Source organism: Medicago sativa, chromosome 4 (genome assembly GCF_051527215.1).
Source record: "Medicago sativa cultivar Bolivia chromosome 4, Bolivia_mono, whole genome shotgun sequence".
Taxonomy (NCBI): Eukaryota; Viridiplantae; Streptophyta; class Magnoliopsida; order Fabales; family Fabaceae; genus Medicago; species Medicago sativa.
The window spans coordinates 58,777,884-58,804,167 of NC_140752.1; the positions used below are offsets into that span (position 1 = coordinate 58,777,884).

Consider the following 26,284-nt stretch of genomic DNA (forward strand, 5'->3'; position numbering starts at 1 on the left):
GACACCAATAATATAACAAAAAATATAATCTATATTCCTTTTTTTATTGACACTAATATAACAATATTTTTTTAAGAGTATAATTAGGATAATAAAAAAGTAAGTATAAATATACTCATCTAGTTTATTACATTTTTTAAATGATAAAAGAAAAAAAAATCAGACATATACATGTGTGTGTGTGTATCGTGTTTTTTACATTTTGTTTAATATTTAAATTTATTCTTATCTATTTGTTACATGAGTTATTTGTATTGAAAATTGAGGGCAATTTTGAAAAGAAAAATGTCAGCCCAAAAAAACTGAAAGGGTTTGTTTTCTTTGTATATAGTATAGATTTCAATCGAACTTGATTTATTAAATATTATCTATTTATTGTAGAGAGATAAACAATAGAATGAAATAATAAGTGGTTAAGGGTATTATAGAAAAACACACACGTAGCTTCATAAAAAATAACAAAATTTATTTGATTTCTTGGCATGTGTAAATTTCTCAAAAGCGACAAGTATTGTGAAACAGGGGGAGTAAGTTAGAACTGTTAAAACGGGTTAGCTGGCTCACTTCAGGCCATCCCATGACGGGTTCAGGCTTTGGCGGGCTGGGACAAAAGGCCTGGAAGATAAACGGGCTCAAAATAAAGTACGCGTATGTCTTTGCTCTCAGAGAAGAGGGAATGGAAAAATTAGTTAAGTAAAAGGATTTTCGGTTTCCATCAGGTAATATGTCACTGATATTGAATGTAGTTCACCAAAATAACAAAAATGTCACCGTGTTTATTTTTTCCTCCACGTGTTATTTCCACTGATGTGAAAAAGCTTTATTTACTAATTTTCCCCTCGGTCATTTACTCCACATATGTGAATACCCCACGGCTTTACCTTTCAAATCAGGTATTTTACCACTGATGTGGAAGTCCTCTCGTGAAATGTATATTTTCTAGTGGTGTAAAAACCATGAAATTACTACTTTTGATAAATCCTTGTTAAAATCATGTTTTCTTATGTTGTTATAATTACTTTTGATGAATCCTTTTTAAAATCATGTTATTTTACGTTGTTATAATTACTTTTGATAAATCCTTGTTAAAATTATGTTATCTTATGTTGTTATAATTACTTTTCATGAATCCTTGTTAAATTCATATTCCTTTATGTTGTTGTAAATGTTTTTGATGAATCTTTGTTAAACTCATCATCTTTTATGTGGTTGTAATTATTTTTTATGATTATTTGTTAATTACATGTTCTTATATGTTGTTGTAGTTATATGTTTGATTTTAGTTTTGAATTGTGTTGCTTTAATGTTAAATTCGTGATTTAAATATGATGATGTTGCGCTTTGGCATTCATTATGGACCAATTTTTTTGACCGTTTGATTATGTTATGTACAAGATCTTATCATGGTCCATGTTTACCAAAATCGACTCCAACTTTATCCCTCTCTTTACACCTCTCCCTTCTCTTTAGACCATTTACGATGGTTATATACATTCAACAACCTTCAACACCCACTTTTTCAATTTTCAATACTCCACATCATTTTCTCTCTCTTAATTCAACAATCATTCAATTTTTACCTCTCCAATGGTTTTTTCATTCAACACTCTACCCCACCACCTTTTATTTTTTATTCTTATTTAATTTTATATTTTTGTTTTTATACTTACATAAAATTACAATTATCGATTATAATTAAATTAAAATAAAGATATTAATAGAAAGATATTATTGGGTAATTATAATAATTTTGGGTGTTGAAATGGTTATTATTGGGATCCATTTCTCTAAAAATAAGATTAAAACTTCACTTAGTTTGCTAATAGAAAGATATTAATAAGATGAAGATAGTGAAAAACTAGGTTTTTTTTTTCTGTGTCCAAATCAAATGAACCAAGTCTCTATTTGTAGAGAAAAAAAAATCATGAATTTTGGTAAAAATAAAAAAAATAAAAAAATAAATTTGAGTGAAATAAATTGAGTTGAAATTATTAAGATGATAAAAATCCAGACAACCAATCAGAATCTGCCATGTGTCACGCATATCCACGCACAATCTTCTCTCTCCGCGCTCTCCTGCATCACACTCGTGCCTGTCGGCGCGTGTTGCGCACGCGTCATGCTTGGCCAACAGCAAGCTTCCGCGTGTCCCTGTGTTGCCTGTTAAACAATGTTGAATGTGTTCAACACTTCTCTCCTCCATGTCATCTCTCAACACCCATTCAACTTGTCATTGGAGTTTCATTACTTGTTGAAAGCCTCATTCAACAGACCATTGTAAATGGTCTTATATCAACTTACCAAAAAAAAAACTTTATTCTCATTAGGGTCTGTTTGGCAAGACCTTGAAACGAGCTTATAGCTTATAAGCTCATGTGACTAAAAAAGGCACGTCTGGTAAACATCATTTCATCACAAGCATATATGTTATTTCAAGAGCTTATAACTTTTCAGACATTATTTCAATAAGTAGTGTTTGAGCCTATAACTTATAATTTATTTTTCCAATCATATCCTTATCATTTTATCAAAAATTCATTTTTACTCTATAATTATTATAATTTAAAATATTACATATTGTTATGGTGATTTTATTTTCTCAACAAATTTTTTAAAGTAATTTTTTTGTTGGAATTTATACTATTTTTTTTACGAATTTGTTACAGTAATTTTTTTTACTCATTGTTATAGTAATTGTTGGAGAGTTGCATATTGTTATTGATTTTATTTTTATGAAAACGTACAAGTTTTTTTTTTAAAGAGAAAAGGTAATTTTTTTTTTTGCAAATAAGAGAAAAGGTACGTGTTATTATTTTTTAAATAAAAAAAGGTGTATGTTATTTTTTATATTTTTTGGTATAATGGTGTATGTTATTTTTTTCTGAAAGAAAAGGGTACATGTTATTGTTACCTAAAAAGTATAATTCGATGACTGTTATCAATTATTTATTTTTTCATTGTTTTTTTAGAATAGTCATATTTTTTTATTTTACAAACAAATTAGTCATATTATCCTTTTGAAAAGAATAATAATAGCTTATGACATAACATCATATGACATTTTTACTATGTTTTTGGCACTTTTTCTTTGTATTTGAAGTCAAATAAGATAAGAGTTAGAGGAGTTGTCATTGGTTTGAGGAACATATTGTATTGTTTTTACTCGAGTCGTTGTAATTCAATTTTATCATAGATCATGCAACTCTATGTGTATTGAGTGTTTTGTAGTGAGGAATCGTGTAAATCAACAAATCAAGACATCACGTGAAAGATCAAGGATGAAGACTTGAAGATCAAGGGTTCTTAAAAGGTTGTTAAAGACAATACAAAGCAAATAAAATTCATTTCAAAATCCTAGGATTTTTCAGACTGGAGAACAATCGAAAACAGGAAAAAAACCGCAAGTAATTGCACCCGAGGGTCTGCCTCAGGCGCCCCTGCGCTCGGGACAGATTCCTTGCTGCCCCAGGCGCCCTGCTCCTGGTACGGGGTAAAAATTGCTTTTTACTTATTTTGCAAGCTGGATCGGCAGAAAAAGCACAATTTTCTTTTCTTAATCCCTAAGTAACCTAATGCTATAAACAGAGACTCTTGCACACTATTTTATTCATTCATAAACATTGACGGTTCAAAGCAAGGCTCAAACATCAGAGATGCAAGGTAGAATTCTTCCCTTTTTTATTCTGTCTAGGGTATGTTTTTCTATTGTTTTGTTATGATGTCTGTTGCCATGAGCAACTAAACCTCTTGATTAGGGTTCCACGATAAACCCCTTCTTATTTGTTGGAATTTATTAATAAAGTTTTCATTCAATGTATGCTTTTGATTATGTTGAGATTTAAATTAGATTATGTCCGTTCATTAATGCTTTGTCAATTGGTTAACTACGAGTACAACCTTGGGGAGCGATCCGTATGATTAAAGTAGGCACTGACAACCCAGAATTTTATCAATTCATTGACTTTTCCAATTACTATTTCTTATAAAGGTCAAGAAGTTAAGGCTTGAGTCGTCTCCGTCATTACTCCTTTCTTTAGAAAAACGTAGCACATGGCTCCGGTTGCTCCTGCACAAGTTATCTAAAGAAACCAGTGTGGGTTTTACCGTCGTAATTCATTAAATCAGTGATGCACCACGTAAGTTGTTTTATTTCTTAAAAGATATAATTCCAATAAAGACGAAGGGGATTCAAGGAAGCCCTAATCCCTGTTAATCATCTGAATCACAAAAACCTAATTTTGCATTGAGCAAGACAATTTAACCCTACAACTAGACCATCGACCCGTGCGTTAGCACGGGTCATACGGAAGGTAATATTTGACGGTAATACGTAACAAAACAGTTTAGATGAATGTCATGATTGTCATATAGTATTTCATAATATTAAGAAGCATAGACGTTGGTACTGTACCATAACATAATTTTCCATGACATCGTCCTTGATACCGTAACGTAACATTATAGGTTAAGTACATGGACGAAGCTAGGTACTAATGAAAAGGGGAAGCCGCCACCCAGGACCCCTATAGGACTCTTGCATATTAATCGTTCGCCACCCATGCTTTCATATCCACTTGGTTCACTTATACTAAATTTTATTTTTTTTAATTAGGGCAACAGTTAGCGTCCGGGTTAACCTTAATAAATAAATAAATAAGAGATAAGAGATCTCTCCGTTTGAAAGTAAGATTTTGATTAAATTAACTAAATTAAATAGGTTTAATTAAACATGGGTAATACAATAAAAGTAAGCATAGAGATTTAGGTTAAAATTAGGGCAACAGTTAGCGTCCGAGTTAACTTTAATAAATAAGAGATTCTATTTACTTTTATTTACTTTCGCTTTTGAAATAAGTTTCACTAATTATTACGTAGAACGACAATCCTTGCGGACAACGATAAACTTATTACTTTATTACTTGTTACGATTTGGTGCACTTTCCAATTTCGTCTATCAATAACAGTAATAATAAATAATACATTCTTGTACCAAAAAAATAAAAAAATAAATAATACATTCTCTAAAGGTACAGAAAGAGAGTGAAGAAAATAATTAGATGTGTGAGGTGTATTGTGCTTACATATAATCCAATGACTATAAATATTAGTCCATTATGGACCAATACTTACACAGGTTTAGGCTAAATGGCACCCTAAACATATACTTGACTTATGTTTTGGTAAGTTTGAAAATCACAGGAGGAACCCACATTGGCTCAAAAGATACAACTAATGGAGTTTGATAAACGTGTGTTTAAATTTACTTTAACGTGAAAACAAACACACTCTTATTGAATGTTTGATTCCACATTTAGAAGAACCAAGATTGATTCTAAAAATCTATAGTAGACAGTGTTTGTTTGTTCCCCGTCAAAACAACAACAAACACACGAATATTGAAAAACTTGAAATTTTAGCATTAGAAAATAACGACAAAATTGTGTTGTGACGCGAGAAATAAGTGTAAAACTTGTATCCAAACATTTTGAGTGTTTTTAAGTAGAATTGATTTTGTTTTTAAATTTATTTTATTTGAATTTATGATTTGTAACTTTTAATTATAAAATTGATTTTTCCACACAAAATTATAGTTCAAGTTACTTTTAAATAAATGTATCCAAATAAAAATCACTTTAACCTCAATTCATTTTTCCCTAAAATAAAAGCGTCAATTCACTTTTAATCGGAATTAATTTTCGCTTTTAATCGGAATTCATTCTAGATAATGAATTTTTCTAACTACAACCAAACATACATTATTTATTTATTTATTTATTTTATTGATAAAGTTACTTCTGTTCCTAGTTCTTACACAATCTCAGTCCCTCTTATGATTAATTTGTTTCCATCTCATTTTCATTCCTTTAAGGTCCAAACAACAAAGTAAGTAGTTGTATGTTCTCAGACCAAAAGTTACATCAAATTCACTCTTCTCCCAATACTATTGAAACATCGTAAATATTTCTATATTTCAGATTCACTCAAATTCAGTATCGAAATTCAATTCCAATTCCTAACTAACTTTTGATTTTGATTCAACGACGATCACACTGAAGTGAAAAGTGTAGCGTCAGATCTCAGTGAGATGGAAGTGTCACCGTTGGATCTGGTTGATTGGAGTTGAGATCGATGCAGCCGAATTTATTTCCATTCGGAAGCGCTTTGAGTAATAATCCGTTTATATTGAACGAAGGAGGAGGAGGAGGAGGAGAAGGTGGAATCGATAGTTCTAGGGTTTTGGTTTTGCTTCCTTTCTTCTTGCTCTCTCAAGGAGGAGCAATGGATTTGTCTAAAGTTGGTGAGAAAATCTTCAGTTCTGTTAAGTCTGCTAGATCGCTTGGTTTACTTCCTTCTCTTCCTGATCGCCCCGAGGTAATTCATTTAATCCCCGTAGCACCGACACTTCTGATCGAAGGCTTGTCTGACACGTTAATACTGTTTACCACTGACGCATGTGATTACATTCAATTTGTTATTTTCTTGAAATACTACTGGTGTCGGCCTGTTAGTGTCTCATTCCGTGCTAGTGTCTGTTGTGTCTGACATTTCTAATTGAAGGCATGTTCGGTGTTTGACATGTGTGGTGTGTCTGATACTGACACATGTAATTACATTCAATTGTTATTTTCTTAGATTACTACTGGTGTCAGTGTTGTGTCTAGTGCTGGTGTCTGTGATTCATAATGTTTAAGGCTTAATTTGGATTTTTGTATTTGTGATTATTTTAGTTATGGATGATGATGTTTGATTGGATAGTGGAACCGTGTTATTTGTTGTTATGGTAAAGTTAGGTAAATGCGTTGATGTTTAGTTTTGATGTATTTAATGCAAAATGTAGTAATCTACTAACTTGTAATTGTACTCATTGTGTTGGAATTAGCGACCATGTGTGTTTGGATACACAGCTTATAGCACAATGACTTAACATGATAAGCACTTATGTATAAGCTATTTGCATAGAAAAAGATTAAATAAAGTTACATTGTTTTCGTATAATCTTTACGCTGTTTTAATAACTATCTTGGATAACTTGTGACAGTAAGCTGAAAACAGCTTACGAACAATGTCGTAATCTGTTTTCTTAAGTTCTTTCAAATAGTCGCACAAAACTTGTACTAGTAGATAAACTCATAAGCCAATCCAAAGTTCCAAACAGATTTGTTGTAGTAATAGATTGTTGGAAGTTTGATTTGGTAAAATAATGAAATCATGAAGTAAATTTTGTCAAGGTACTTGCTGTGTGTAAGAGCACTTGCTAAGAGCCAAGGATGTTTATAATTTAGATTTAGATCCTTTTGGTTTTAGTAGGGAATACTGAGCGCGAGAGCTTATTAGGTTTTGGTGTAAGAATTAGTTGAAAAGGGGTGGAGTTGTATAAGCTATTCTGAAGAGATTTACAAGTTATACACGAAAGTAATTTGCTAGAAGGAATTTGATAAGGTGACCGAAAGAATGAGCTCTTGTTAAAATTATCAATATATTAGTTCCGATCTCTATAGCACGGACACCTATGAACGATGAAAGGTGGGTCGGTGTCTGACACCAACACATGTAATTAATTAATTTTTTTCAAATTAATTACCGGTGTCGATGTGTTCGTGTCTGTGTCTATGCTTCATAGGCTCCTATCATATAAGAAACCAGCTACATGTGACATTGCAAAGTATTAAAGGAATAGTTCTACTAGAGCTCATGGAGCTAGTGTAGTCTTCAGCAAGCTCCCTTGTAACTGATTGTAACTAACCAAAGTTACTTGTAACTAACTAACTCACTGAGACATGTCAGTGACGTTAGCTATTCACAGACACAGGTGTCAGTCACATTAGGCATCTAGAACAGTATATAAATAGGCTGGTGCACACTGTGTAAAGATAAGAAAATCAATACAAACAAATTGAGAAAAAATGTTCAAAGAGTTACTATGTGTGCTTGGCATAAATTCTAGGAAATATGGCATCAGAGCTTGGTTAGATAAAGGGACCTGTGTGCTGTGAGTTGTGGCTGTACATATATTTAACTTTTTGATTGCGGTTTGCTTCCTGTGGTTGATATTCAACCATGGTAGCCTAACGAGTGCCCTCGACGCAATCTTTAAGGATTCTAAAACGTGAAATTATTCCATAAAAAGTCAACTATTTCAATTTCTAATGCATTGATTACACAAATTTTCATAAAATGTTACCATTTAAAGGTCTTAAACAGTGCCCCGGGGGCACTCATTAGCATTTCCCTAATAATATTAGTAGTAATAATATAAACTAAAATTTATGTTCCTGAATTTTATTTTTATATTAAATGATGAAATCATTCTTCACAATCAAAATGTAATGCTTTTGTAACTCTTGTTTGTTGCAGTAGTTTCTCTTTAATTGAGGATGATGAATATTTTAACCTAGATACTTACTGTTGTTCACAAAGCTGTTTATCCTGCAATCTTGATTGTTAACTTGGTAGCCTAAAAGTATTCTGAATGTATCTAACAATTCCGCCCTTACGCCCACCAGCGAACCTAACAGTGAATGTTCTTTGGTTATTGTTCTGTTCTTATTAAAATGTTTGTTGGTCTGTAAGACTCCTTGTTTGATCTGTAAGTTTGAGTCATGTTTAATGTTCTAAAAATTTTGTTGAACAGGTTCCAGCTCGAGCTGTTGCTGCAGCTGCTGTAGCTCGTGCTCTTGCAGGGTTACCTCCTCATCAGAGGTATAGTCTTTCATCAAGTTCAGAAGAGCTGAGTTCAATATATGGAAGCAGAACTAATGATCCTGCAGTGGAGGAACTGGAGGATGAATTCTATGAAGAGGTGATACTTGCTTTTATCACTTTACGGTCAATTTCATACTGATTTTCTTGCAACATGAACATCCCTTGTGTTGGGTGACATAAAATATTTTGATTTGTGGAGGCTAGGTTACACATTTGGAGAGATACTTGTCTGGCTGTCCTTGTTCATTGGAAGAGGGAAAATAAGCTCTTTTAGAAATTTTCAAATATTTCCTTGTTCTAAGAGACCATGAGAGTTGTGATGATTGCTAGAAATTTAGAATTTAGAACATACAGCTTTTCTTTGTAAGGATTAGTTTTGTAGCTTTGACCGTTCATATAACAACAATTCATAAGTACTCACTCCAAAATTTTGAAATTTCATTAATGTTTTGTTATTCCATTGTTTAGAACTTGAACTTCTGGGAATGGATCCATGTTTATTAGCAACCACAGTTTCTCTGTTCGGAAAATATTTCTTTTGCTCTTTTGGCTCAGTTACTAAAGAGATGTTTAATTTACTATCCTTTTCCCTCTGTTCAGTTTTGCTTATACCAGCTTCTTCTTAGTAACATACTACTTTCATAATATATTTTTTTTCCTACTGATTATGGGAATATGACACTATCGTCCAATACCACGAAATAAGAAGGAAAACATTCAAAGTTCAAACCACATAAATTGTGCTGTAAATATAAGGAAAAAAAAAAATACTATTTCTTTGTTATGCATGCTAACATGTTGAAATTACCTTTTCATTTCCGTAAAAAAAAAATACCTTTTCATTTTTTGCCCTTAATTGAAATCTTATTCAATTTACTTATTTCATCACTGTGAATTATGAGCTGAATGGATTCCTTACAGATGTTACTCAAATCTGTCGTAAATATCTTTATGCAGGATTTTGATCCAATTAGGCATGTTTTAGAGCACGTTCCTTCTGAAGAAAATGAGCTAGCATATTTTGAAAAGCAGGTACTACCACTCATGTTTCTTAGTCTTGCTATCAATGGAAAATATATATACTCTTATATTTGAATATGAAATGTTCTCTTGTGTTCTCTGCTGATTCATTCTTTTGCTCAATGAATTATAGTGGTATCTGCCATACTAATTATGAGTTTGAAAGAAACTTACTATTTTCTTGCACTTACAGTTGATTATATGTATTAACTTGGTGCTTCATCTGGAATAGGGGGTACAAGAACAGGCAACATGGTTTATCAAAAGTATATAGCCCATCCTAATTATGAGTTTGAAAGAAACTTACTATTTTCTTGCACTTACTATTTTTATGAAAAGTAAACTTTTTTACTGTTGATGCTCATCTGGCATCTATTTGGGAATCATTATCTCTTTTAAGTTGGCCATGTCAAGCAGGGCGACAAATAGGATGGGCTATATACTTTTGATAAACCATGTTACCTGTTCTTGTACCCCCTATTCCAGAGTTGAATTATTTCACATTCTCATGCTCTCAGTTTGATTGGCTGGAGTCTTCAGGCCCTTCTAAAAGCTTGTTTTTCTGATTTGTGAAGTTATTTCTCTTTGCGATTTGATGCACAATGATAAATATCCAAGCACTCAGGGAACCCTTCCTTAAAAGTTAGCTATCAACGGGGAAGAACCAAGCCACTTAATACTCCACTGAGCATCACATACTACTAGATGTGAGGCGTCTGCATCTTATAATACCCAAGTTCCTATGACAGTGCTGCCCCTGACCCTGAGAACTGACGTCCCGACGACTGACTCTCCGACGCTTTACCCAACCTTTCCAGTCATTCCCTCCTTAGGTAGCCCTTTCCAAGCAACCGGCAACCAGCTCTTATACCAATTAATAAGTATCTAAGCACTTGATGAACCCTCCCTTAAAAGCTAGCTATCAATGGGGAAGAACCAAGCCACTCAAATACTCTAACAGAAACTAAGAACTGGTGAGAGAAAGAAGAAAAAATTGAGAGGAAACCATTGTATGATCTAACTGAATTCTGTTATGAATGAATAGTTAGTTACAGGAGAGAGAGAGAGAGAGAGAGAGAGAGAGAGAGAGAGGGGGGGGGGGGGGGGGGAGAGAGAGAGAGTCTATATAGGAGCTATCTCTCTGTGCTCACATAGTTTGTTACACAATATTCGCTACACTAGCTATATGTATTTCTCTATTTTACTCCACCTAGCACTACACATTACTCATGCCAGTAATCTCATGATAGTTGGCGTTTATGAAGGCTGTTCACAAAGTTCTGCTATTGTGGGTTTTTATGTTAAATGATTTTCAAATATTGCGACTGCTTATGTCGTATGCTCAGAGAATGTTATTTGATTGAGTTAAGTTGCATTGTCATGCTATATGTCGTCAATTCTCTTGATAGGATGCTTGTATTGGTTTTGTCATATAGGCTACCCTTAGAATAACACAACTGGACAAAGTAGCAGAGCATTTGTCTCGCCATGTTATGGAGCATCATGAAGTAATGGGTAAGTTCAAGAGATTAATTCATAGAATCGACCAACTCCTTTGTGAAGTTTTTGCACACGAGGTTATGCATGTTAGGTATCTGTATAACATTTGTTTTCTGCTATCCACTCTCGTTTACTTAAATATTTCAAGGCCGACGATTCTTTTTGCCTTGGTTTTGGGTATAATTATTTGCTTAATAAAAAAGTTAATTATTATTTGACCAACTTACAACCATGTTTATATCCTAATTATAACATAATAATGAGTTGATATATTTGGAAGAATGTGGTATCACTTCTGGTATAAATAATCAATAATATTAGTCTAAGTTCATTAAAAAATTAGAAAAATAGGGTGCGTGTAACTTCTCCGCAGCTGCCAGCTTGCCATTCTAGAACACTTGCTTTTTAAAGAAGCTTTAGAATAAGGAGCTGACACTTACTTTTGGCCAGTGAAGGGGATGAATTTGGTCAGGGAGTTGGAGAAAGACTTAAGAATTGCAAATGTCATCTGTATGGTGAGCATCGTAAGAGTTTCAACATGCATTGATGTCACCTTTTTGCTCTGTCCTGATCTTACTGCATTATTTTCAATGATATTACAGAATGGAAGAAGGCACCTGACATCTTCTATGAATGAGGTTTCAAGGGATTTGATTGTGAATTCTTATTCAAAAAAGAAGCAAGCACTAGTGGTATTTCCCTCTTTTTAATCTTAAACTCACCATGGCTTTATTGTTTTTCTTTTTAGTTGTCTTGATGGATTGTTTTCCCTTTTTGTGACTATCTTTTCTCTTTATGTGTTTTGAAGACCAATTTCTTGTCATTCATGAGTTATTTTTGGGATTATAAAGTATGTTAATCTAGGATAGTGTACAAAATGCATACTTACAGTCAGACTGTAATATAGCTTGTGGTGTTAACTTAATGAATTCATCCTTTCCCATTCATAGGACATGCTTCCAGTCTTGACTGAACTTCGACGTGCATTAGACATGCAGTCAACACTTGAATTCCTTGTAGAGGAAGGGAATTATTGGAAGGTGGGCTTCTATAACTGCTTTAACTTGTAGGTTTTAGTTAATCACTCACAATTTTAACCAAGTTTCTATTTTTTTTTAGTAATTCCTTGTTCTCGAATAAGCCTTCTTCTAAGATTTTTATTTTTACATGATGATCACTATGCAGGCATTTCAAGTCCTATCGGAGTATTTGCAACTCTTAGAGAGTTTCCCAGAGCTCTCTGCAATGCAAGAGATGAGCCGTGGTGTGGAGGTGAGTATTGAATAACCATTTCGAATGATTAAGCATGATACGTTGGCAATGCTCTATTCTTAAGATGTTCCCTGCATGTATTGTACTTATGTTACTGTACATATTCATGATGAAAATGTTGGGTATATTTGTGTATTTTGTTGTTTTAGTTTAATACATCATTTTATCAATGTAGGTTTGGCTGGGAAGAACTTTGCAGAAATTGGATGCTCTTTTATTGGATGTATGCCAGGAATTTAAGGAATATGACTATCTGACAGTGAGTATCTGTTTATTTTTTGATGGGAATGAGTTTACTTTCTAGTCATATCAAATGCAGGAAGTGTTGAGTATTCAGTGCCCAGAATTATGAGCATACATACTTTCATTTTTCTCTCTGCTGTGGGAGGGTGGCAAATTAAATACTATTTCTTAACTTTCAACTTATAACTAGTTTCATAAATCTATATAAAATTGAACTGGTTCAATATAAAATTGGTTCCTGAACATCGATATCTTGGTGGGTGAAGTTTGGTGATGCCGTACCTTTTTGCCACAGTGAATTTCAAATAAATTGAGGGAGTGGAAAAGAATGATGAAGGTTGTGTAATTCAAAATATAAACCAATTTAATGTATGATTTTGTTTGAATTGGGTTTGGCTTCAAATTGATATTTGCTATTTTCTATTGGATTATTGGAAATAAGTTAAAGTGTTCTAACACAAGAAGAGATGATACAGGTAATTGATGCGTATGCATTGATAGGGGATACCAGTGGTCTTGCTGAAAAGATACAAAGTTTCTTCATGCAAGAAGTCATATCAGAGACACACTCGGTGCTAAAGACTATTGTGCATGAGGTATGCCAATATATTTTCTTATGACTTATTTTTAGTTTCACCAGATTTTGAAATAGTTGATTGCTAGAAAGCTCGGACATCATATTCTAGTTTAGCCCTATTTTGACCTTTTATTCTATGATAGCAATCCTTAACCCTACCTCAAAACAACGGCCACAAAAGCTTTCCTCTCCCTCATCCCCCTTTTTATTTGTTTCTGGGTCAGGATACATTTCACTCATATAAACTAAGATCAATTTCATCGTATTTACCTACTACTCTTTTTTTTTCTTTACACTTATATGTAAAATACTATAACAACCCTATAATTTCAACACTGTCATAATGGCACAATCCTAAACTTACCTTGTCACTTTTGGCTGCCAATTTCTGTAAAATCTGGATATTTATTTTATTTCCATGATTATTTTATTCCTTATGACAAGTCATTATTTCTCATGTTTTCCTTCAGCACCTTTTTCTGGTGCAACATTGTCAGCGGGCTTTCCTGACATTGCAACCACCATCTTTTGCACCCTCTCGGACAATGTTTATGGCATTTTTCCACTGTTAGCATAGGATTCGGGGGAGTAATATGGAAGGTGTCTGGCCTCAGCTTCTATAGTAGCTGAAATCTAGCTTCAGCTTTTACCCTTGGGTAAATTTGGCCTTGGCTTGTCCCATATGCAGTCTATCCTTGGCCTCAGATTTTGTTTCGGGTGTAGGCTAGCCTTTGTTGGCTTTTGCCTTAATGCAGTGCAGCCCTAGTTGGTTTTTGTTCTAGATTTAGCCTCTGGCCCCAATTACAGTCTCAATGTAGTTTGGCCTCGTGTCTCAGATCCCATATTATATATATTTGATTTTTTCTTTTTCTAAAGGTTTTATTTGTAAAAAGTTCAAGCTTATAAATTAAACTTGAGGTGGTGCAGTGCTAGAATTTATGAAAATATGTCTTCATATCTTGATTGTATTGTTGAGTAATTTCGAGTGTCGTAGATTAATTCTTTGGGGGTGCTTGATTTGCTAAAGAATGAAAGACCAGATAGAAAAGTAAGGGGCTATTGCACTCACCTCTTTTGAGTTATGTTTAAATGATATACACGTCTCCTATTTTTTTAACAAACACCTGATACTCTTATTTGTTGGAAATTGATGAGAGACTGTGTAGATGAGGGGAGATCACTTTTTATTTTTAACTTTTTACCAATTTGAGGGGATGCATGTGTTATTTAAACATATCTAAGGTGAAGTGAAGTGCAATTTCCCAAAAAACAGTTATAGGACAAACAAAACAAAATAGATGAAGTACATCACAAAGGTCTTAAAATTTGTTACCCTTAGAATTCATGGTTGGGCTTAACACAACCTCACGAAACTGGCTTGTGAGGTGATGGTTGGTCCCCACTTATAAACACATGTTCGAACCATCTTTTGTCCGATGTGGGACTCCTTAACACACCCTCTCACGCCCAACACTATTGGGCTTGGTGCGTGGGTATCCCGATAGCAGGAACCTGAAATCAGGTGGCGCAATGGATATTTGGAGGAGGCTCTGATACCATCTTAGATTTTATATTGGGCCTAACTCATCCTTATAAAACTGGCTTTTGAGGTTAGGATTGCCCCCACTTACAAACACATGTTCAGGCCATCTTTTGTCTGATGTGGGACTAACATTTACTAAAATTAGAGGACTTTTGTACTTAGCCAACAAAGGTTGATCTAGTTTGTAAAGATGTGATGTGTGCCCCCACTATGATATAAATTGAGATTCCACTGGCAATTTAAGAGTCTCGTTAGTGGGTAATATAAAATACAAAAATGTTCCATAAAGGCTGTGTTTGCTAACACAAAAAAGCTAGCTTATAGCTTCTTGGACTAGCTTATAAGCTTGCTTTGAAAGAATGACTCGTGTTTGGTAAAAAGCTTTTCTCATTAGCTTATAGGGTTTTTTGAAAAGCTATTTCAAGTAGCTTTTTAGCTTATAGCTGGTAGCTTTTTATACTCTCTTCCAATTTTAACCTTATTAATTTAATTTCATTATTTTTTAATAAACACCACGTTGATAGGCAAGGTAACTACCCACGTTTGATATGACTTTCTTTTAGTGGAAGTTTTATATCCCTTTTTTACGGGGCATTTTTTTATAACATCTGCTTTTTATATTTTTGTTGTTCTTGTTTTTTTTTTTAATTTACAATAAATAGTAAAGCAATTTTAGTTAAATAAAATTCATCAAAAAAAATTGTTCAATCAAAAATGTCAAATTGAATTCATAAAGTACATTTATCATTTTGGTGATGAAAATATTTAAAAATATATTTAAATAATTAAAAAGAAATACATTAAGTAAAAATTATTATATGTATAATTTATGAAAAAACAAAAATAAAAAAAACATGTCCTTTTATGTCATTTTATATTTAGCAACCACTTCAACAGCTAATTTTACCAAACACTTTAATTTCAATCAGCTAACTTTTCAGCTATAAGCTTTCAGTTATCAGCCATCAGCTATAAGCTAGCTTTTCAGCTATCAGCTAGCTTATCAGCTATCAGCTAGCTTATGGCTTAATTTTACCAAACACACCCAAACACCCAATTTTTCATACATTTGTGACACCTAGTTAATCACATGCAAAATTGTGGATAATTCACTTGAGTATATGGTTAATTTAGATCACACTGAAAATTGTGAAATAATAGTTCATCATGTAGTTGGATTGACCACAACTTTGACCGTTAATTGAACTAACCATCATTCAACCGAATTAGTATTTGGATGGAGTCTAGTAGTAGCACGAATAAGGTTTAGTGCTTTGTCATTTGTAACATCATCCAAAACTGTCTCACATAAAGTATACCGATTTCAAATAATTTAATTTCTATTCTCTTCATGTGTTGCCAGCAATACCTGTGCTGGAATCATTAAAACACTGCTACAGCTTCCTTCCAGCCATGCATTTGCTTCTTTATAGATTAATATTATATTTTCTCTACGTGTTATGTGAATAAAATTGAGTGTGGAGGTGCAGTTCGTTGTATAGCATTAATATTCTTTATAACTGCCATCTAGACAGTTTTAAGGAATAATAATGGTATCACCGTACCATTATCACTTTTCATTCCACATAAACATATGCATATATGGTTGTTGCTGAAGCTAAGTGTTTTTATCTTAGTTTACATATATTAGTTCAAGCTAGGATCGAAAGAACTTGATTCATCTGATGTTATGTGAATAAAATTGAGTGTGGAGGTGCAGTTCGTTGTATAGCATTAATATTCTTTATAACTGCCATCTAGACAGTTTTAAGGAATAATAATGGTATCACCGTACCATTATCACTTTTCATTCCACATAAACATATGCATATATGGTTGTTGCTGAAGCTAAGTGTTTTTATCTTAGTTTACATATATTAGTTCAAGCTAGGATCGAAAGAACTTGATTCATCTGAATGAATAAGAGTAAAATAAATGATCATAATAATTGAGATTTGAGGCTCCAGAGGGCCTAACCAATGATACCGTTAATAGCAATGAATTCACATTATTAAATTTGCTCTGCTTGATTTCTCTTCCAATTTTGAACTAAAACGCAAAGATTCTTTTAATTGGTATGCTGATTATTTTTTTGTAGGATGAGGAGGGACTTGCGCAAAATAGTAGGTACTTCTTTTCTGCCAGCATATTTACCATCCTTTCAATTACTTCTATCAGTATTTTATTTTCATATTGGCTTCTTAGTCGTTATTTCATTTCCAGGCTCACTTACAGCGACCTATGCCTTCAGATACCTGATTCTAAGTTTAGGCAGTGCTTACTAAGAACATTGGCTGTTCTATTTGACCTTATGTGTTCATACCATGAAATTATGGATTTTCAGCTAGAGAGAAAGGTAAAGTTCTGGTTCCTGTCAAGTAAACATTTTCCCCTTTCATCATGCAATTTCCGTCACTGCTTTGTGCATTCAAATAATAACATCCACTTGTAGCCCTCCAAAAAATAAACACCTGGACTGATTTTAGGCAAATTTTGGCCTTTTTTTTTTTGGTTCTTCGCAATTGTTAAAGATGAAAATTGTTATTCGGTTTCCACCCTAACATCTTAGCTCTAGTTTAATGAGCTTTTCAGATCCAGAAAATATCTCAATCGACATGTAAATTGATAAAATCCTTGATTTGGTTTTGATGAACTGAATAAATCACTAGTCAGTGATAGAGTTCTTGTCACAAACGTTAAAATTTCAGTATGTATTCAGTTTTTAGACTGGGAAGAAAGCCATTCATGATTACACAATCTTCAGTTGTTTGTTATATGCTATTCAATTTCCTTCATTTGGTTGATTATATATATACTCAGGATTCAGCACCACAGACATCTGATAAGTGCAATGAAGACAGTTCTTGTAGTTTAGGCGAGGCTCGGGAAGTTGATTCAGTTGCAACAGCCTGCAACAATTCTATGTCCAGTTCCGGGGATGTGATACATGACTCATCTTCAACAATCAGCGCACCGACCGAAACTACCGGTTCACCACTATGCAGTGATTTTCATGATCCAGTGAATGAGGCTAGAGAGGAGGAAAGTTCAGCATCAAGCATCGATTCCCCATGGTACCATCTTCGGAAAGAAGCTACAACATTTGTTTCTCAGACCCTTCAAAGAGGACGCAAGAATCTGTGGCATCTTACTGCAAGTCGTGTCTCAGTGTTGCTTTCTTCTGCTGCAGCTTGTTCTGCTAGCATTCATCTATTCTTGAAAAATTATGAAGATCTGAGTGTATTCATTTTGACTGGTGAAGCCTTCTGTGGAATGGAAGTGGTTGAATTCAGGCAGAAATTGAAGGTTGTTTGTGAAAACTATTTCATAGCATTTCATCGACAAAACGTGCATGTAAGTGTCATCAAGGCTTCTCATTCTTTATGCAGTTCCTTTTGAGCCATGTATGATGTATGTATAGTACAAATACAATGTCACAAGTTGCCTCCTGTGTCTGCATGGCTTCTCTAAGCTGATGATAGTGCTCCAGCTATCATTAACATTGTGATAACAAATAAATTATAGTAATGTATTGGTCTTCTGTTTTATAAAGCTTTTTATTAACCTTCTGCTGTTCTTTTTGGGTGGGATGTTGGGGTATCTGGTACATGTGGTTCATAATTCATCTATTGAATTTTTCTTACAACCGAAGACGATCAAATTACATGTTGTTTTCGTCGTATTTTTGGATCCGGAAATGTTCAAAATAACATGTTCTGAGCTAAAACATGTCAGCTATGTTGTTTATATTTTATGGTGCTGTTGATTTTCAGTATTCTTGGAGAATCAGGTCCATAATCCCGGAAGCTTCTGGGCTATTACTGTGTGGAATACTAAGAATTTTGATTTGATGAAACTATTACATAATGTAGGAAGCAAAGATCTCATCTCTGTGAACAAATTAATTAATTGTACTCCCCCTGCACTCTAATCCCGGAAACTTCTGGGCTATTACTGTGTACCTGAATGATGTCCATGATACATTATCTTGTATAAGTGGTTTGATTTTTCATGCTTTCTCTTTTTAGGCACTAAAAATGGTTTTGGAGAAGGAAACTTGGTTAAAATTACCTCCAGAGACTGTTCAAATTATCAGTTTTGCTGGACTTATTGGTGATGGAGCACCATTGATTTCTTTATCTGTCAGTAAATCAATGAATATCAATGCAATCCATTCCAATAATAAATCAGTGAACATGGTTCACACTGGTGCGAGGAAGAGTGGGTTCTCTCATTGGATTAAAAATGGAAATCCTTTTCTGCAAAAAATGTCAACCTCAAAAGAAGGTCATGGTATTCCCCAACCTAACGGGTCAAGTTATGGTGAATATGATGGAGGCTCAGTCAACAACTATCATGATGATAGAGTCTCCCCTAGAAAGAATGACTCCAGTCAATTGAATGGTGCCAATTCTGTTTTAGAAGATGAAAATGAAGATCTTCTTGCTGACTTTATTGATGAAGACAGTCAACTTCCAAGCCGAAGTTCTAAACCCCATCATTCAAGATCTCACTCTTCACATGGTAATGATGAAGAGAGTACAGCACAAACTGGATCGTCACTATGTCTTTTAAGGTGAATTGCTATACAGTGTTAAAAGAATCAATTATTGTTTACCATGTAATTTATTCTATTACTATTTTTAGGAATTTAATGAGATATTGTGTCTTAAAATGTAAGGTCTATGGACAAATATGCAAGGCTTATGCAGAAATTAGAAGTAGTAAATGTTGAGTTCTTTAAGGTAGGGTATTCTGCATTTAATTGCTTTACCTACTTTACACCCTTCTGCTCTTTCCTTTCCTTATGCTATATTTTTTCCTCTACAATGTTTTTCCCTGATTCAGTATATTTTTGCAGGGAATATGCCAGTTGTTTGAAATTTTTTTCTATTTTATATTTGAAACATTTGGTCAGCAGAATACTAATTCAAGTGGAAAAAGCTCAGTTAACTCTCTTAATTGTAAGTGGTATAGTTTATTCATACTCAAAATTAGCGGCCAAAATCAATTTTAAATAGATTAGTAATTCGTTAACTAATTTAATTTAATTGTGACATGCAGATCGCTTGAGGACAGCCTTATCTAGAATAAACCAAGATTGCGAGGAGTGGCTTAAGCCGCCCCACTCATCTTCACCAACATCAAGTTCATCATTTGTACATGCAGAGTTGACACCTACAAATCCTCCAAATATGAATTTTGGTCACCCCTCGGGGACTGCTTTTAGTCTTAAGGTATTCATGTTTTTTTGGGAAAAAGTTTCGCACATGCTTTATGAAGAAAAATGTTTTCACGACTATAATTGTGATATCCTCTACTGTAAATTTCTTCGATTATTTTTATTCTTAGAATTTGGGATAGGCCTAACTCAGCCCTACACTTTTTCAAGTCATATCTGATCCAATGTGGGAATCTCAGCACCTATCGATGAATTGACATAGTTAATTGATGTTTTTTCTTTCATTATTATTTTGGAAAATAAAATTCGGATATTAGGTGGGAATTTTTTTTTAATTTATAAACTTAGCCCAGATGTAATACTATACTCAAATTTAGTTGAACAGATGTATATAATATCTGACTTTTCACAGCAACTTGCATCTTGCATCTTGTCCTATTAGCTTATGTGAAAAGGGGGCATCATCTCGGGTTAGAATGTGACTTTCAGTTTTTTGAAATGGAAAATGTTGAATTGTTAGTATTTTGTTGAGGGTGGGGATCTAGCCCTCAATCTTCTTATCACTCCCCTCCTTAACTCTCCCACTCCAGCCACCAAGTCAACCTTATCCTCTCTCTGTTTTTTTTTTAAGGAAACCTTATCCTCTCTTATTTTATTAGTATTGTTCCTTGGAAGCTTAGGAATAAATGGGGTCATTTCTTGCTCCCAGCCCGTAGGCCGACCCCCCTTTCCTCTTTCCCATATATTTTTTTTGTTATTGGAGTTTGCATGGCTTGTAAACTCTTATGTTTTCTTGATTTGTGTAGTTTAGGTTTTGAATCAAAGATGTTGTGTATTGTATGTAATTTTAGTTTTATGTTTCAGGAAAGATGTGTGGCTGTTGACACTATATCTCTCGTTGCTCGAATACTAAATAGATCCAAAGCTCACCTCCAATCAATGCTCTTGCAAAGTAATTCAACTGTACTTGAGGATTTCTATGTTCATCTGGTATGTGGAATCTTAATATTAAAATTGTAGTGGTTAAGTTCTTGGGGAAATTGCTATCAACAAATCTTAAATGTTTTGCTTACTGAATCTTGAACCAATGGAATTGATCGAGGAAGATTTGAAACATTATGGATAGGATAAAGTTGAAATGCTAGTAATATTTACTGTGCATGTCTAAGCTATAGTGAGAAAGCAGTGCTCTTCAAACTCCCCCTGCCCCTCCTAAAAACAGTTTCACGAGTTATCCCCACATCCTTTGGATGTGAGAGTAATCCTTACTCATGTAAATCGGGCTGCACCCAGCACCCTGCTAGAAAATGAATGCGACATTGTAGAGGTCCATTTAACTGTTATGATGAAGCTTATTACTATTTGATCCAAGCCTTGTTGAGCATATTTTTACATGTAATAAAGATATCAGCTTCTAGTGGAAGATCATGTTTGGATTGTGGATATTTAGTGGATATATTACTATTGGATTACTTTTTTCCAGTTCATTCGTTTTTTTAGCATTTAAGGTGAAAGCAAAGTATGGATAACAATGATTTTTAATATATAAGGATATCTTTAGGTGGATGCTGTACCAGATCTTACAGAGCATGTCCATCACACAACAGTAAGACTGCTGCTGCACATTAATGGGTAAGACAAATGCACACCTTGCTAGGAGTGTATATTTGTTGCTTTGGAAGTATTTCTAATGTACCAAGTTTTGTATTTTAGAATTGACATTCACCATTTGGGTCCTTTTTTATTTCCCAAAACTACTTAAGGGCATTATTATAGTCAAATGAGCGTAATTTGTGAAATAGCTTTTATTGTCTGGTTTGAACTATGAAAGCTATTTGTTAAGTGTACAAAATATTTTCTTTCCCAAATATATCGATTTATATTATTTTTTGATTCTGTGAATATTGTATTGATATTAATGATTCATTTTGATTTTTAGGTTTCCTTTAATTTAAAGGGGAAAGTTGTTCAAAATAATTTTTCTGTAAAAATCTATTTTGTTATATTTTAAAGGATGCAAAAATGTTGTCAAATACAATGAAAGGATTGTGTCCTACGTTGTGTCATCTGTTGCTTGTGATGATCTGAAATTAGGGTGTTGTTGTTGATGCTCGAGTTTGTTAGTGAGCTCCTTAGGTTAAATTTTGGTCACTTTACCAACACTATTGATACCGGGTTTCAAGTTGTAAAAACACCATTGTCAATGTTTTTTTTTTAGTATTTTCTATTTTTATTGCAAGGTCAAAAGTAGCAAACTTGTTTAAACTAAAAGTTTTGGTTTTCTAATTTTTAGTGAACTTCTTACAGGTATGTTGATCGTGTTGCCAATTGTAAATGGGAAGTAAAAGAACTTGGAATGGAGCATAATGGGTTTGTATTTTTTTTTTATCATCTTCATATTTAAATACCAAGTCATTATTTTTCCTTTTTATATTACTTAACTGGTAGCTTCTCATTTTATATCTAAGACAAACAACATATTGCATCATGCACTAGTAAAAAGTAAAAACTGTCATTCTTTGAGTTTGAACATGCCAAGGTGTTTGTAATATATGTGATGAAATTTAAGAGAATAACAATTTCCACACTCCTAGTGAATAGGTATTGATTCGGGGCTTACAAATATTAGTACCAGATGATTTTAATGGCAATACTTGTGTTGTTATTAATGTCTTATCATGCTGGTATGTGTTTTATATCTGATCTTACAGTCTGTGATGAGTCTTTGGGCCAGATAGTATAACTTCAAAATTTGTTCTGATGGAATGGAATATAACTGTTTTTTTTTTTTTTTTGACTGAATGGAATGTGTTACGAAAGAAGAAATATCATAAAATATAATTTTTGGAGTATCTTAGTTTATTTCCGAGGATCATTTTTAAATTTTAGAGCACCTTTGCTTATCTCTTTGAAATAGTTTATATATTATTATTTATTTATTATTATTATTATTATTATTATTATTATTATTATTATTATTATTATTATTATTATTATTATTATTATTATTATTATTATTTGTTCCCTGATTTTCCTATTTATTTTGTCTATTAGGTCTATGTTTTCTTTTAAATAAGATTAAAGTTTAGTCTTTTGTATGAAGTTACTATCAAGTTTATTATATCATATTTCACCATAATTATATTTTCTTCTCATTCTTTTCCTTTTATTGTTTATTTTTAACTTCACAAATGTGACAAGAGTTATCATTCCATTGTTTGGATATTTTAAAGATGGGATTGAGAAATTGACCTATTCTTTCCCATTCCCTCCAATTTGGACTGGAAAGAAAAGCGGTGTATTGGATGGAGTAGGAAAGAATGCAATTCTTCATTTTCATTTCAACGCCATCCTATTTTAATTAATATTGGATGGAATGGGAAAAAATGCATTCCATCAATTTCGTTTCAACTCCATGCTATTTTTTAAATAATTTGATCGATAGAACTTATTATGTTTCTATTCCATCCCTTTCTATCATTCTTCTTTTCCACATAAATTTTATCTTGGAAATAAGCTGCATTGTTTCTACTTTGCTGACTTAAATTCTATGGATAGGTATGTTGATTTGCTGCTGGGGGAGTTTAAGCACTTTAAAACACGACTTGCTCATGGAGGAATTCGTAAGGAGGTATTGCTGTTATTCATTATCATGAAACAATACTCATCAAGTGCATACGTAACAATTTATTAAAAAGAATACAAATTTATGTTTGAAAATCAGGCTTTTAAATTGCTTAGAGGAATGCCTCAAAAAAATTGTTTAGAGGAAAAGCACAGAAAAATAATTCTTAGCGTCTAAATATGACATTTGATTCGCAAATTCTGGTATTGTATATGTAGACTCAAGACACATTGTTGGACTATGGGCTTGACATTGTTGCGGAAACTCTTGTGGAAGGACTTTCACGGGTGAAGAGATGTAACGATGAAGGACGGGCTCTAATGTCATTGGATCTGCAGGTTATTTCTTAGCTACAATAAAATAAAAATTCAGTGCACAAAAATTTTTGGTTTTGAAATTTATGTGGTAGGTTATTACTTCATTAATAATTGTAACAACCTAATTTAATCTTAATCTTAATCTTTTGTAATTTAAATAGTTCATTTCTTAAAAAAAGATAAGATTTCAACCATATTTTATTTTCAGATCTTAATATGAATTTGTTTATTATGAGTTTTGTATTGTTCATGTTCCCCACACTTGTTCTTTTGTTTCTTTTTCCTTTTCCTTTTCTGTTCTTTCTCTTTTTTAAACAACAGATCTCGTTGCATATGATGCCGAGTTGTAGATGTTGATCAATAAATTGAAATTTCAAATCTCCAGTAATTCTTGTTTTCCTCCCTTGGTTGTTGATTTCTATCTTTCTTACCTTTTAGGTTTTGATAAATGGACTAAAGCATTTTGCTTCGTTGAATGTCAAGTCCAAGCTACAAATGGTTGAAGCTTTCATTAAGGTAAGGAACTATGGACATGGGAACACATTCCTACTACATTGTTTGCAAATACGGATGAGTTCTGGTTACATAGTAGAAATAGTTTGGGTGTTGATGCCTGACCAGTTCTATAAATTGGGGGTCTTGTATGTTTGAAAGTTCCATTATATTGAATGCAATAAGCATTTTTTTTTTTATCACTTATTAACATCTTTCCCTTCGACTTTTAAACCAGGCTTACTACCTTCCGGAGACAGAATATGTGCACTGGGCACGTGGGCACCCGGTAAGAATAGCTCCTTCTCTGCAGCATCATTAAATTGTCTGATAACTGATTTCATAGGTGCATCACTATGCTGTCTGATTGCTTAGGTCTTAACCAAACATCCCACCATCCTTTGCAGGAATACAGTAAAAGCCAGGTTGTAGGATTGGTCAACCTTGTTGCCTCTATGAAAGGTTGGAAGAGGAAAACCAGGTTGGAAGTACTGGAAAAGATTGAGTGAGTAAGTAGGTTTCTTTTGTTGTGTATTTAGGCATATAGAATCTTCTGCTCCTTTTCCCCGCTCTCTTTCATTTTTGGCGGAGCTTCGTGTAAAGGTAGTGTATATTGCATGGTTATCGATCTCTATTATTTAACATTTTCCAAATCCGCTCCGGTGTCTTGTAGATAGTCCTTTGAAAATAAGTTGTAATTGTACAATAATTTTCTTTTTTGTTTTACATAACCTCAAGTAACTCTGATCAAACCCGTCTACTCTCTGTCTCTAGATCGTACTCGTCCATCTATTATTATTCATTAAGAATAAAAATGCAACACAATCTGCACGATTCTCTACGTCGAACATTTGCTTTGTAATGGATTTCTTGATATTATGTATTGACATTAGTATTGCAATGCAACCTTCCCATTATAGGTAGATAGTGTAGTACACATACTTGCAGTGTTGACCCATCTATTTCATTTCCCTCAATTTTTAACTCGCTGGCTTTAGCGAACATTGGCACGGAAAGAATGGGAGAGCATGCGAATGTTCAACTTTCTTGAGTGTTTATGTGGGATTCAGTACTTTCCATTTTATGTCAATCGACCAACGAGAACAGAGAATGGGGAGAGCCTAATAAAGGAAAGCGGTACGGAGAAGCAATGGAATTCTGTTGTAGTGTTCAATAACATTTTGTATATTTAAAATTTATCATTTAATTAAAAATTACTATTATATAAATCATAACTGCAAAATTGTATGCTAATATAAAATTATTTAATGTCATTAGATCAAGGTAAATTTTACAGATATGAACAGTAACATTCAATTAAAATTATTAAGCAATACAAATAGATACATACTTTTTTAAAAAAGAATATAAATACTAATGTAATTGTTGAAGACCAAAAATACTAATGTAGGGTGGCATTTAGGGTGGGTGAGGGAAAGAATTCCCCACCATGGGAAAGTATTATTTTGACCATTAGATCAAAATAAGAGCACCCTATTATCATACACTTCCAACACTAAATTACACTTACATCTCCCTTTCTCTCTCCTCCATCCTCCCACACTCACCCACCACCACTAGCAAAGTTTTCTCATTTTTCTCTATCTCCTTTAATCAGTTCTTTCTCCCTTCCAATCATTCGTTTCCTTTCAATTTACTCATTCATCATTTCAAATAAAATTGTTACAATCAAATCACCATTGAATTTTAAGAAGGAAAAAAAAAAACGAAACTGTTATTTGATCTTTAATCACTGCAAAATTTATTTTGTGAATTTCTTGATCACTGCAAAATTTATTTTTGTAAATAT

At 33.3% G+C, this 26,284-nt stretch overlaps 1 protein-coding gene across 3 annotated transcripts; it reads left to right on the top strand.

Annotated features, from left to right (window-relative positions):
* Nucleotides 1–5,858: 5,858 nt before the first annotated feature.
* Nucleotides 5,859–25,397, top strand: LOC146930246 (coiled-coil protein). 3 transcript variants are annotated; one of them, XR_015006308.1, is made up of 25 exons: nucleotides 5,859–6,372; nucleotides 8,633–8,800; nucleotides 9,661–9,735; nucleotides 11,160–11,238; nucleotides 11,674–11,738; nucleotides 11,826–11,915; nucleotides 12,174–12,263; nucleotides 12,409–12,495; nucleotides 12,671–12,754; nucleotides 13,215–13,334; nucleotides 16,957–16,985; nucleotides 17,082–17,214; nucleotides 17,679–18,212; nucleotides 18,887–19,434; nucleotides 19,540–19,603; nucleotides 19,720–19,822; nucleotides 19,923–20,095; nucleotides 20,905–21,030; nucleotides 21,591–21,672; nucleotides 22,348–22,410; nucleotides 23,599–23,671; nucleotides 23,884–24,003; nucleotides 24,421–24,498; nucleotides 24,713–24,763; nucleotides 24,882–25,397. XR_015006308.1 is itself a non-coding variant. In XM_085701840.1 (25 exons), the coding sequence occupies exons 1-25, from the start codon at nucleotides 6,130–6,132 to the stop codon at nucleotides 24,981–24,983; spliced, it is 3,369 nt and encodes a 1,122-aa protein (XP_085557966.1). In that variant the 5' UTR covers nucleotides 5,859–6,129; the 3' UTR covers nucleotides 24,984–25,397. The 3 variants fall into 3 exon arrangements, 2 of the variants coding, with proteins under 2 accessions (XP_085557966.1, XP_085557967.1); XM_085701840.1 differs by having other exon boundaries at nucleotides 21,602–21,672; XM_085701841.1 differs by having other exon boundaries at nucleotides 11,679–11,738; nucleotides 21,602–21,672.
* Nucleotides 25,398–26,284: the final 887 nt, after the last annotated feature.

Coding starts and splice junctions, on each gene's coding strand:
- LOC146930246 (XM_085701840.1), top strand. CDS start 6,130: ATGCAGCCGAATTTATTTCCATTCGGAAGCGCTTTGAGTAATAATCCG. Junction 24,004..24,420: donor TAATGTCATTGGATCTGCAG/GTTATTTCTTAG, acceptor CTTACCTTTTAG/GTTTTGATAAATGGACTAAA. Junction 24,499..24,712: donor TGGTTGAAGCTTTCATTAAG/GTAAGGAACTAT, acceptor CTTTTAAACCAG/GCTTACTACCTTCCGGAGAC.